Raw genomic sequence first — 12539 nt, 5'->3', positions numbered from 1 at the left:
GGTAGAGGTAGACCTAGATTAGATTACTCTTCGCAAATAGTTAAGGATGTGGGCTGTTCTAGTTTTAGGGAAATGCGAAGTTTCGCTCAGGATAGGAAAGAGTGGAGGTACGTGTCCAACCAGTCTTAGGACTGATGACCTTATGATGATGATGATTAAACTGAATATGCAACCCACTTTTGCGAATCCAAAATGTTGTCTCGAATTGCTTATTTAGGACTTAAGTGCAATCGATATGTAAAATATTTATGGGAGTTATGGACAATTACAAAGTCTAGTAAAAGCTGAATTGGAATATGTAACTTTACTTTACACTAGTAAAACTGTCTACATAAACTGTTCCTCTAGAAGCGATATTTAAATCCTCTCTATTATGATTAGTAGTTGTCTAAGATTTGTAGATATGCAATTACCTTGTATTACAGCATATGTCATAACCAAATGTTCCACAGTGGTTACAAATATTGTCCCTAAGTTTGCCCCAAAAATCATCAAAGCTCCTATCAATGCCACAGTTCTCTCTGAACATTTTTGAAGTAGAAGGTTTGTAAAGATTCCTAGGTTTGCAGAAATAAATCATAAATATAATGTACAAGATACAAAAATAAGAAAAATACCTTACAAGGTATGCAACACTTTCAAAAGTGTACCGGTAAGTGTAATTATTAAGAATTTACTAATTATCTTCACTAGTATTTGGCACCTTCATGTTGCATACTTTTTACAACAAATATATAGGGTTGTTCGCAAAGTCATTTCGTCTGTTCCCGACAGAGGATTTAATTGTATTCTTTTGCACCCAACTTCACATTGAAGCCGTATAATTTTTATATGCTTTGAGAGCTCATATAGCAAGGCTTGTGTGTGAAAAATTCCAATTAATTCTACGCAGTAGTTTTTGGTTGGTGCCCTTTTAAATATGGAGAGCGATAAGCAGCATTTTCGACATATCTTACTGTTTTACTACAGAAAGGGTAAAAATGCTGTTCAAGCCAGAAAGAAATTGACTGATGTGTATGGAGAAGGTGTGTTGACAGTACGCCAGTGCCAGAACTGGTTCGCTAAATTTCGATCCGGCAATTTTGATGTCGAAGATGCACCACGTTCGGGAAGGCCGGTTGAAGCTGATAAAGACGCGATAAAGGCATTAGTTGATGTGAACCGGCGAATAACAACACGTGAGATCGGATTGAGGTTAAATTTATCAAATTCAACAGTTTATGACCACTTGAAAGGCCTGGGATTATCCTCGAAGCTCGATGTATGGGTTCCCCATGTTCTCACAGAGAGAAATCTGTGTCGCCGCATTGACGTCTGCGATTCGCTTCTCAAACGTCACGAAAATGATCCGTTTTTGAAGCGCATCATCACTGGGGACGAAAAATGGGTTGTATACAACAACGTCAAACGCAAGAGGTCATGGAGCAAAAAAGATGAACCGGCTCAAACCATTTCCAAAGCCGATATTCACCAAAAAAAGGTGATGCTGTCTGTTTGGTGGGATTTTAAAGGAATCGTTTTTTTTGAGCTTTTACCGGATAACACAACGATTAATTCGGAAGTCTACTGTCATCAGCTGGACAAACTGAATGATGCACTTCAACAGAAAAGGTCAGAACTAATCAACAGGAAAGGTGTAGTGTTTCACCAAGACAACGCGAGACCTCACACAAGTTTGGTCACTCGCCAAAAGCTTTTACAGCTTGAATGGGATACAATGCTACACCCACCATATTCTCCAGACCTGGCACCATCGGATTATTATTTGTTCCGGTCACTCCAAAATTTTTTAGACGGTAAAACCTTCACCTCAAATGAGGAGGTCAAAAACCTCCTCGATCAGTTTTTTGCCAGCAAAGACCAAAAATTTTATGAGCGTGGAATTATGCTACTACCAGAAAGATGGCAAAAGGTGTTGGACCAGAACGGTCAATATATAATTTAATAAAGTATTTGTTTATTATACGAAAACTGTCTTTCATTTCCACAAAAAAAAACGAAATGACTTTCCGAACAACCCTATATATTTACAAATATGAGTACTCTTTTAAATATGTTATAGCTAAATTATGACTATTTTTTGCTCAATAGGTTGGTTTTTAGGTACATGTGTTACTTTTTCTAGCAAAATTGAAAATTACCATGCCATTTACACAAAACATGCTTATTTTTAGTTTTTCAATTTCTTGGTCAAAGGAAGGTTCTTTTCGAAAGTCCTTCATTTTATCAAACAAATAGTATATATATATGTATTAAAGTGAATAATCAAAGAAAAGGATTGTAATTTTGTCTGACGTTTCGTTACTATATTTGCAACTTCATAAAACACTTATTTCAATTCTTAAAAAGCACAAATAATTATTTTTAATTTTCATACCAGAAAAATGAAATGCAGTGTTGAAGAAGGATGTGACTGTAGTAACAGATCTTGTTTCATCACCTATTTGAGCCAAATAGGATCCATAGATCAATCCAAAGCAGGTATTTGGCACAAATGTTACACACTAAAATGAAATTATACTTAATAAAAGCCTTACCGCATATGCTATTCGTTAAAAGAGGATTCTAAGAAACGTAATCACAGACAGTGTAGGTACATAGATGGACATTTATTGTATGATACTGTGGGAAATAATCACTGTACGACTTACTGGATTATCTGAACAGGTAGCATCAAATTCACCATAGAAACAGAACGCAATACGATCCCATCATTCCTTGGCGTTATGATTGAAAGAAAAACATAAAGGAAGTTCGGGTTACGTCATTTACAGGAAGAAGTTGCAGTACAATTGTTCCTTTTTTTGGGAAAACGGATATAATAGCTCGTCTATTACGAAAAGCGGTGTGAAAAACTCTGCATTCAAAGAAGTCTTCCAACACTTACACAACTCCAAGAAACCTCTGTATCCCCTACAGCGCAATAGTTTGCCTAGTTGTCATAAAGTATACATATGAATGACGACAGACAGGCATATTCTTTTTACCAGCCGGAGGTCAGTTGTCGTTTACATACATTGAAAAGAGGACGTAAGACTGCTTTTGACGATACCAAAGTATTGACACGTCCCAACGGATATTATGATTCAGCCCGAATGGAAGTGCTTGAAATTCTACACTACCGCACCAACGTCAACAAAGACGAAAAATTAAAGATTAGACACAGTTGGATAATTTTAATGAAGAATAAACAACGTCACAATCAACCTAACCGTCAAGCAGGAGCTCGCATGACAAAACCTTTGCTTGTAAATAAAGAACACGACATCAATAGCAAAAAAAAAAAACACTTTTGGATGTATCATTCCCACCAGTCAGTAATGCTGGTAGGCGGGCAGTCCCTCCGGACTACACCGGAAGGTAGAGAAAAAGGCCCTCTTCAGCCTCCTTTCAGAAATACTGGGAATGGTTGGGTGGTGGTTCGGGTGAGAAAGATGAGACGGACGAAATGAAGACAGAAGAGAATGAAAGATTATTAGTGGAATATTACTGCCCCAGCATTTACCTAAGTGATCCAACCACAGAAAAACTTGGACCAAACGGACCCGGAAACGAACTGGCGTCCTCTCGAATGCTATGATAAACCTCTGAGCCATGCCGCTTGGTATCCATAGTTGGAAACAGCCTGATTTTTACTTACTTATTTATTACATTAAATGGAATCCGATTAAAATACGAATTACAATAAATAGAAAAATAACTATTTTAGTACTGAAAAAACAAAATCGCCCATCGATAGACCCGACGATCGACCGTCGAAGGCTGCTAGACCTCTTATTAGATCAGAGGTAAGTATAAACAAGCACATAAAGGATAAATATTCAGTAATTGAATAATGTCGATGCGTTCCAGTTACTTTTGGCTACGTATTCGTAAGGAGCCTTTCTGTTTTTAGGAAAAAGATCGTTCCTTTTTAGTGGTATTTTCATTCCATTGAAATTTTAGGCAATGGCATAATTGAGGACAAGTCTTTCACCTGAAACTAGCATCCCGTTACCGCTATCATCTGATTATTTTCTTGCAAAGAAAAGAGAAACTACAGCCGAAAATAATAATACTTAGCAAGTAATTTCAGCTATTTGAAATGAAATTACTTTGTTTTGAATGTTTCACATTGTCATTAATATATACCTGCCTATACAGTGGATTTTATTTTACGAAAGTTTAATAAAATAATTCGAAGTGGTCTGTATTCTGTCGAAACTGCCAGACGCGGATCGCGATTTCGATCTTCTCAGATCTCATCAGCGCGTCGCAGACAGCTCCGACAGAACATTGACCAGTTTTTACCTGCTGTCCTAACAGCGCGTTTTAGAAAATATCACAAATGGCGTGGTGAGCGCCATCTGTAGTACGATGCTACGTTTTAGGATTACGTATGCTCCAACAAGGTTAATTTAAATATATGGATATCTACTTGCTGAAACGAATCCCGGCGAATCTTCTTACGAAAGTTTGTTTTGTTTTTATTTACCCACTAATTACCTACAAACGGTGATAAAAATGCTAATGACACCTAGAATGAAACTAAAACACCAACAACAACTTCCTTTAAACAATTTAGAATTCCAACAATTACGTGTGATGTTTTCAATATGCTCAAGATACAATTGCGTTCCTTCTGACTGGTGACCTTGTAATGGAGAGGGATGTACTGATGCATTTAGATAGCTTTTGATAATTTTTAGTTAATAACAATAATAAAAATAAGCTAAACTTGAATCATCACTATGATTTTATAAATCGACGCCGAAATTCTGACTGTTATTTCATTCCACTTCGATGACAACGCGGCCATCATCAAGTAAGGCTCTTGTTATTCAAATAATTTAATTATTAGTGCAGATTATTGCGATCGGTTAGTAAATCATAAAGTTACTTATCAATAGATTTGTGAGTAACAAAAGTTTTCTAATGACTTACTGTAAATATCATTAAAGCTGCAGCAACAACGTAACCATAACCGCCGTCTGGAGTAATATACGACAGTTTTCTCGTACGTTTGTTTTCATTGATAGTGGTACCAGACATTACGCTATGATTCGAATGAAGTAATTTTATTGTTGCAGTTATACCTGGTGAAGCATTCTTATATTCTAAGCATTATTGCACATCTCGTCTGTTCCAATAGATAACAAGTTCATTTAACTTTAAAAACTAGAGGCATCGCTACATGTATATTATTTATTTAAATTGTAAGTATACAAAAAGATAAGACTTGTCAAGCATATTCTCATTTGAAAAAGGAAAAATAGACAAAGCCTCATTAATCTTCTGTACACAATTTTAAATGCAGTTTCTTGTGAAAGTAGTACACTTAGGTAAATCACTTGCTTCTTAAGTTGTGATAGTTTGATTGTGATTGAGAAGATGGCGTTGTTTTAAAGTTTAATTATGTTGGAATTTGATTATGATTGAGAAAATTTGGTAAAGGTTAAGAACGATGTCCTAATTTAAAATTCAATTTTCTGAAAATTTAATTAGATATGATTCAAAAAGGTTTCTGTGAAAATTTAGTTATCGCTGAAGATGTGTATTGGTTCATGGTTGAGTATATTGCCTTGATTAAAATGTAATTTTGTGAAGATTTGGTTTTGGTTAAGAAGGTTAGCTTTATTTAAAAGTTTTAGTTTGTGAAGATTAAATTATTGTTGAGAATATTGTTCTGATTTTAAGGTTAATTTTGTGAAGATTTAGTTATGGCTGACTAGAATGCTCTGATTAAAATTTACATTTGTGAAGATTTAATTATTGTTGAGAATATTGTTCTGATATTAAGATTAATTTTATGAATATTTGGTTATGGTTAAGAAGGTCGTCGCGATTTGAGGTTTAATTTTGTGAAGATTTGATTGTGATTAAATAAAGGCAACTTAGGACAATATTTACAACATTAATTAAGTTTTCATAAATTAATTTTTTTAATTAAAAACAACCTTCTTAAAAATGGTAGTTTGTGAAGATTTAATTATTGTTGAGAATACTGTTCTGATTTTAGCGTTAATTTTGTGAAGATTTGGTTATAATTAAGAAGGTTGTCCTAATTTAAAGTTTAATTTTGTGAAGATTTGGTATGCTTAATAAGACTACCCTTTTTTAAAAAATTAAATTTGTGTAGATTTAGTAATTATTGTTGAGAATATTGTTCTGATATTAAGGTCAATTTCGTGAAGATTTGGTTGTGGTTGGGAAGGTTGTCCTGACTTAAAATTTCATTTTGTGTGCGTTTGATTGTGGTTGAAAAGGTTACCCGAATTTAAAATTTATTTTGTAAAGCTTTGGTTATGATTAATAAAATTTTCTTAATTTAAAATGTATTTATTTAACGGATCAGTTGTGATTAAGAAGGTTTTTCTGATTTTAAATGTAAAATTGTGAAGGTTTGTTTGTGGTAGAGATGATTGCCCTTACCTAAAACATAATAAAGACAATCTTTCTTAATTCTATTTACTCTACTGATACCCAATTAATCACAGCATTACGTTCCTCCTAGATGTTTATTTATCCCACAACGAAAGCTGTCCTTGTTTTTTATTTGTCATCTAGCTGTATTTAAAACATCACATCTTTTAGTGGTTGCGCCATATACGCGAAAGTAAATAATTGATCAGGTTACTATGGGTTTGTGTTGCAAGAGACTTCTGCTTTTGCGTCCGCAGTTACGGAAATTCCGCATACATATTCACATCCGCTTCTGCATCTGGTTCCGCTTTTTTATAACAAGCTTATCGGAACAAAATATTATTTCTCATCTTTTTGAAAATCATTATATCGGAACAATAAAACAAGTTGCAAAAATTTATTACTTTTACCTGTTGGCTAAACATGGCCGTTTTAAAAACACAATTTAAATGGAATTGCTCGTTGTATAGCTACATGTGGTGCAGGTACCTGCGCCAGCTTTCAACGACCCCTGTGTAACATTGTAGCGTATTATTTAAAAACCGTTAAATTTATGAAGTATTCGCGTGAATGCAGCGTTATAGCCGATAAGATTTTATTAATAATAATTTATTAATATTGTCCCTGTGCAAATAACTTTATTATAACAAGTTCTCGAGAGCTCGAAACTGTTACTTTTGTGAATAATTTGTTTAATCACTTTGTTTGTGTTAAAGATTATTTGAAAAATTATATTTTAAGGAATTGTATTTTATTAGGTATGCAACACATCGTACACTTCAGCATAAGAAATTGCTGATACTAACTACGTAATACTACTTTGCCCTGTGCTTACACCACTCCAAATTTTATTCTCTTATTGGTCTCCTGCTTTAATTTAAAAACGCCCAGGACATTCAGCTCCCTCTTAGACAGTTCTCCTAATAATTTGATTTCGAAAATACTAATACAGTTGTAGCGTTTATTTATTTAGTATAGTGGCTGCTCAGTGGTGTAAAGTTTATATTAAAAGATTACTTTTTAAGTCAAAGAGAAGTTCCATTTGGGATTATTTTGTTGATGTTAACGATGCAAGTGCTAAATGCAAAATTTGTTACAAAATATTCGCAAAAACGGCACACACCACTGCATTAAATAGTCACCTAAAATCATTACACTTCCACGTCTGTTTCTGTTATGACGCTCCCGTTGCATCGCTACTATGGGTTTCAACTTTAAAAATAGAGGGTACATGCTCCGCAAATAATAAGGAACACTATCCATAAAGTTTCACAGCAACTTAAACATTATTTATTACAGTCATGTAAAATACATACATGAAGAATTCACGCATGCAAAGCACGTTGAAAGTGTATACAGTTTGCACGTAAAAGGATAAAAATTAAGGTTCATATGCTCCCTTGTATTCACGTACACCCCGATACGTACGTACATTATACCTACATATCTATATATTTACCATTATATATATGTATATGTACATAGCACGGCTTGCTATGGTAAAATAAATCAACCTGTGTATACGCAACATTAAACATGAACGGAAGATCGTGTATATCAGCCAGTTTTTGTTTCTCACTTTTGTGCAGTGGCAACGTTTTGTTCGCAGGTTTAAACAACAAACCGGAACGCATCAGAGATAACGTACTACAATGCTTTTTATTGCATTTGTAGAGTACCTAAAAGCAGCCAAAACGAATACATGGATTTGTAAAACAAGCTACTAATGTTCACATGTATGAAAAACCTGTTACATTATTATGAAAATTTGTAAATATCGTAAAAGCATCTACAGGGTGCTTATCGGGATCCGTCAAGTGGGGTACGCCACCTGTTGGTAAAACGTGGATATAGAACGATAAATAGACATACACGCATACTGCATTGATTTGGTAGTAAATCTTTGAATTTCTATTAATTACTGTATTCAAAACAATTTATTACTCATTTGCATATTCGATAATGGAGCCAGCAAAGTTAAAAAAGAATTAAATGAATATTTTAAGGTTAAAAACTTACCTATTACAATCTAACAATGTTGCAACGATATGTTTACACTGTTCACTTAGTACAGCTTTACATGAACATTTCAACGATAAAATTTCACCATTTAGTTTAATTATTCCACTAATTTCGTGAGGGCTTTCTTTCAACTGAGATGTGTTGATGCAATACGCCATAAAACTAACCCTATTTTCCCGCTCATTTTTAATATCATTTTTACCACATTTTATGATGTGATCCATTCTCTCATCCCTTCTACATATTTTGAACATTGAATTTTTCTTAAATCATCTCCCCTTTCTATTTCTCTACATCTATTTTTTATCATATTACTTACATTCACCCCTTATCTTTCCATTCAGTTAGTCATTTCTTGCTGATTCTCATTTACTCTATAGCGTTATCTCTTATCTCGACATATGTATCGTTTTTTATCCATATCTCTTTCCACATATCATCGTCCTTTAATTTTTCCAGCTTTTCCTCATACTTGATTACTCTTCTTTTAGCTTCTACTACCATTTCTCCACATTTCGTTTCTCTTCCTATTATATAGTCTGATGTGCTTCTTTTTTTAAGATATACCTAACTCATTTTATATATTTTTTATAAATTTTTTCATTTGAATCTGTTCATATTTTTTCCACGTCCATATTTCAACCCCATAAAACATAATGCTTATCTTTGAATATATCGGTCACATTATGCTCCATTCAACCACTTTCATTAGTTTACTACAATAGTTTTCTCCAATGTTATTCTACACGATATTGTAGTGTTTAAATTGCCAGTAAATTTTATACGCGAGATGCTCTACCAAACCTACCAGTTCAAATCAATCCAGGTAGGTGTGCACTACTTCTAAACCCACCAAGAAGTCTAAACTTATACAGCCATAACCATACAATTCAGTTCTATACAGCAATGACAATATAACTATTTCTAAATCATGAATTATACAAATAAATTACAACTATTTGCCTGCTGAATTTTCGGATTTCCTTTGAAGGTATGTATGCTACAGGAGTTATCACTTTTATATTTACCTACGATTCCTGTCTCAGCAAAGTTGAACCAACTAACGAAAATAGGTAACTTTTGGTAAACCTGATACTATACTAGACGAATTTTTACCTTTAGAATATTTTTATGTACTTCATCATCATCATAAGGTTTTCAGTTCCTAAGACTGTTGGACACGTACCTCCACTCTGTCCTATCCTGAGCTAAACTTCGCATTTCCCTAAAACTAGAACAACCCACATCCTTAACTATTTGCGAACAGTAATCTAATCTAGGACTATCTCTACCCCTCCTAACTCCTGTTTCTGTCTCTAATATGTCTCTGACTAGACCTTCATGCCTGAGAAGGTGTTCTACCAACCTATCTCGTCTATTTCTTATTGACTTCCGTAGAGTCCTCTGTTCTCCTATTTTTTCTAATATTTCTTCATTTGTAACCTTCTCTATCCACGTTATCCCCATCATTCGCCTATAACACCACATTTTGAACGCTTCTAATCTCTTCTTTTCCGCCGCGCCCACTGTCCATATTTCGCACCCGTACAACGCCGCGTTCCAAAGATACACCTTTAACAACCTACACCCATTCAATTCTTTTGGTCTTGGTCTTGCATATTCGGCCTTGATTTTAGTTAGTATTGGTCTTGTTCTTTCGGTCCTGATCTTGGTCTTATTGGTATAAAGATAATGTTGGTTTTGGTTCTACATTTTCGCAATACCAAGATTACAACTGCAAGACCCAGACCAATTTTTCTTATTAGTAGCTGTATATCATTGTGTCTTGTGTCGAAGATCGAAGTAAAATTCTGCCGAAGAGAGACAAAAAGCGTAAGCGAAACGAGACGAAACGAGACGAGACAAGACGAAGGTGTACAATTTGTCTCGTCTCACCGCAGCAACACTACGTGCAGTGAATTTTTCCACCACCCCTCTGAAACAGTCAGAAATAATTCCTAGGAAAATGTATTTCCAGTCTATTCATCAAGTTCGCCTTATATGTACCTATAGTACCTCCAGCAGATCAAAGATTGCAAGAAACTCTCCTGCAAATTTGTATATTTCAGTGAATGACGCTATTATAATCATAAATCCTATACAAACAATGAATCTTTGCAGTGGTATTTGCTAACTCGACCTTTCAACAGGAAGTAGACTAAATTAGTTCCGCTTGAATATTAAGGAAACCAATTTTGCTCTCGTTACTTCAACTCCTTTATTAAAAGTTAACAAGAAATTCTCGTTAATTATGCTCGCCGAACTGTGTTCTACGGGCCTCACGACTTTTCACCTACCTACGCAAAGAAAACCGAGAAATCTCGGAATGTTTGTTCGATTAGATGGATGAAGGTGAATAAATTGCAACGCGGAAATACCACGTTGAAACCTAATCATATACATAAAGTGTGATAAACAGCTACACAGTTAACGATGCAAGTGCTAAATGCAAAATTTGTAAGAAACTATTCTCGAAAAGGACGCACAACCACTGTATTAAAAAGTCACCTAAAATCATTGCACTTCCTCTTCCGCATCCGCTACCGTTTCTGCTTTCTCAAAAATTTACCAGTTACTTCTGTTTCTGTTATGATACTTTCGTTGCATCGCTAACCTAGATCTTGTATGCCTTTTGTAGTTCCTTGAAAAGTTTTCTATCATTATTCCAGACGTAAAATTATATCCTTTGTAATCTATATTTACCTATTAAGGTTTTACTGTACATTTTATCTTTGACAGAAGTCAGTCAAGATTTCCATGAATCGACATTTTATTTAACAAAAAGAATAATGCTCTCCTGCTCTCGGCAACTATCATGCTTTGAAGTTATTGGAACTAAAACTTTTTCAATAAAACATTCTCAGGAGAATACAGTAAAATCTGGAGAATCTTTCAATTTAGCCTAACAACTCTGGAAAGTTTGACAACAGCAGAAGTTTAAAGAACAAGTTAAAATCCTTGGAACTAGGAAAATACCTAAGATATCATTGATTTTAACTTAAAGCGGACAAATTGCGACAAGGTACATTACAGAAACTGTTGCAATGACATTTTCTTAATGAAAATATTTAAAAGGGCATTTAGAAATTTAGTGCTATTATCAATGAGTGACGGAACAGGCAAAATTCCATAGGCCCGTGATGACAGGATGAACTTGACGTTTATTACACAATTCGGTAAAAAATATTAATTTTGTATTTAATAAACATTTAAGTCAAGAACATATACGAATTGTACAAATAATGTAGGTAAGAAAAAGATATCGCACAGTTTCAGAACGCATTACTCAAAAATATAAAATAAAACTCCGGTGTCACTTTGCTAAGGCAAAGAATCGAAAAGAATTGCCCCGGAAAAAATTCAGCCACGGATTCTTGGATTTACTTGATTGGGAATGGGAGGTAGAGTTATCGTATGAAAACAAAACTAATAATTCGAAGAAATTTACTAACCTATAAAAGATTTATAAATAGCTCCTGAACATTAAACAACACCTATGTAAAGTTGGTATCTTCTTGACGATTCCATACTGAGTTTCTTTACTTGGTAAAGGAGGACTTCCAGATAGAGTGATAATGATTCAACGAGAAGTGGTCCTGGAATATATGGGGACCTGGGCTAATAAAGACTCTCCACCAAAAGCAACCAAAGTCAACAGCCAAACTTTATAATGAAAAATTACCAAACCTTCAAAAAATCACTTACAAAAGATGTTCACACTTTTAAAATACAAACACTCAAAATGTATACCAAACAAACACTAAGTAAAACAGAATTATATGAATTACAAACAATCGAGTATTTACTGACAATATTACTATATTAAAAAGGAAATATGGCAACTGAATAATACCTATCTCAAAAACGTTAGCTCAGATAAAAGTGGATATCTATTACAAATAACAAAATGGAGTCACTCGCAACCGAAAGTTCGTCTTGTCTCGATTATGGCCAGGAAAAAGAAGCTCAAAGGATACGTAGAACAAGATCCCTCTTTGTTTTGTTTTTGTAGAAGAGAGGAAATCTTCAAAGGACATCGGATTCCCGAGGAATAAGTCCTCGGAACTACCGACTAAAACTCTCTACCTCAAGCCGTTTTAGGAAAGCCTAAAGTC

The 12539-nt window shown here is 34.4% G+C and overlaps 1 protein-coding gene across 1 annotated transcript in view; it reads right to left on the bottom strand.

Moving 5' to 3' along the window:
• Positions 1 to 5086, bottom strand: part of LOC108736894 (monocarboxylate transporter 13-like) — a 9373-nt gene extending 4287 nt beyond the window's left edge. Inside the window, exons 1-3 of the mRNA XM_025981211.1 lie at positions 4924 to 5086; positions 2378 to 2504; positions 414 to 557 (exon numbers count right to left, since the gene is read on the bottom strand). Of these exons, the coding sequence (XP_025836996.1) occupies positions 414 to 557; positions 2378 to 2504; positions 4924 to 5031 (379 nt within the window). The 5' untranslated portion in view covers positions 5032 to 5086. The remainder of the gene's footprint in view (positions 1 to 413; positions 558 to 2377; positions 2505 to 4923) is intronic.
• Positions 5087 to 12539: the final 7453 nt, after the last annotated feature.

This window comes from Agrilus planipennis, unplaced genomic scaffold (assembly GCF_000699045.2).
Source record: "Agrilus planipennis isolate EAB-ADULT unplaced genomic scaffold, Apla_2.0 scaffold9, whole genome shotgun sequence".
Classification (NCBI taxonomy): Eukaryota; Metazoa; Arthropoda; class Insecta; order Coleoptera; family Buprestidae; genus Agrilus; species Agrilus planipennis.
This window is presented reverse-complemented; position numbering and strand designations above follow the sequence as displayed.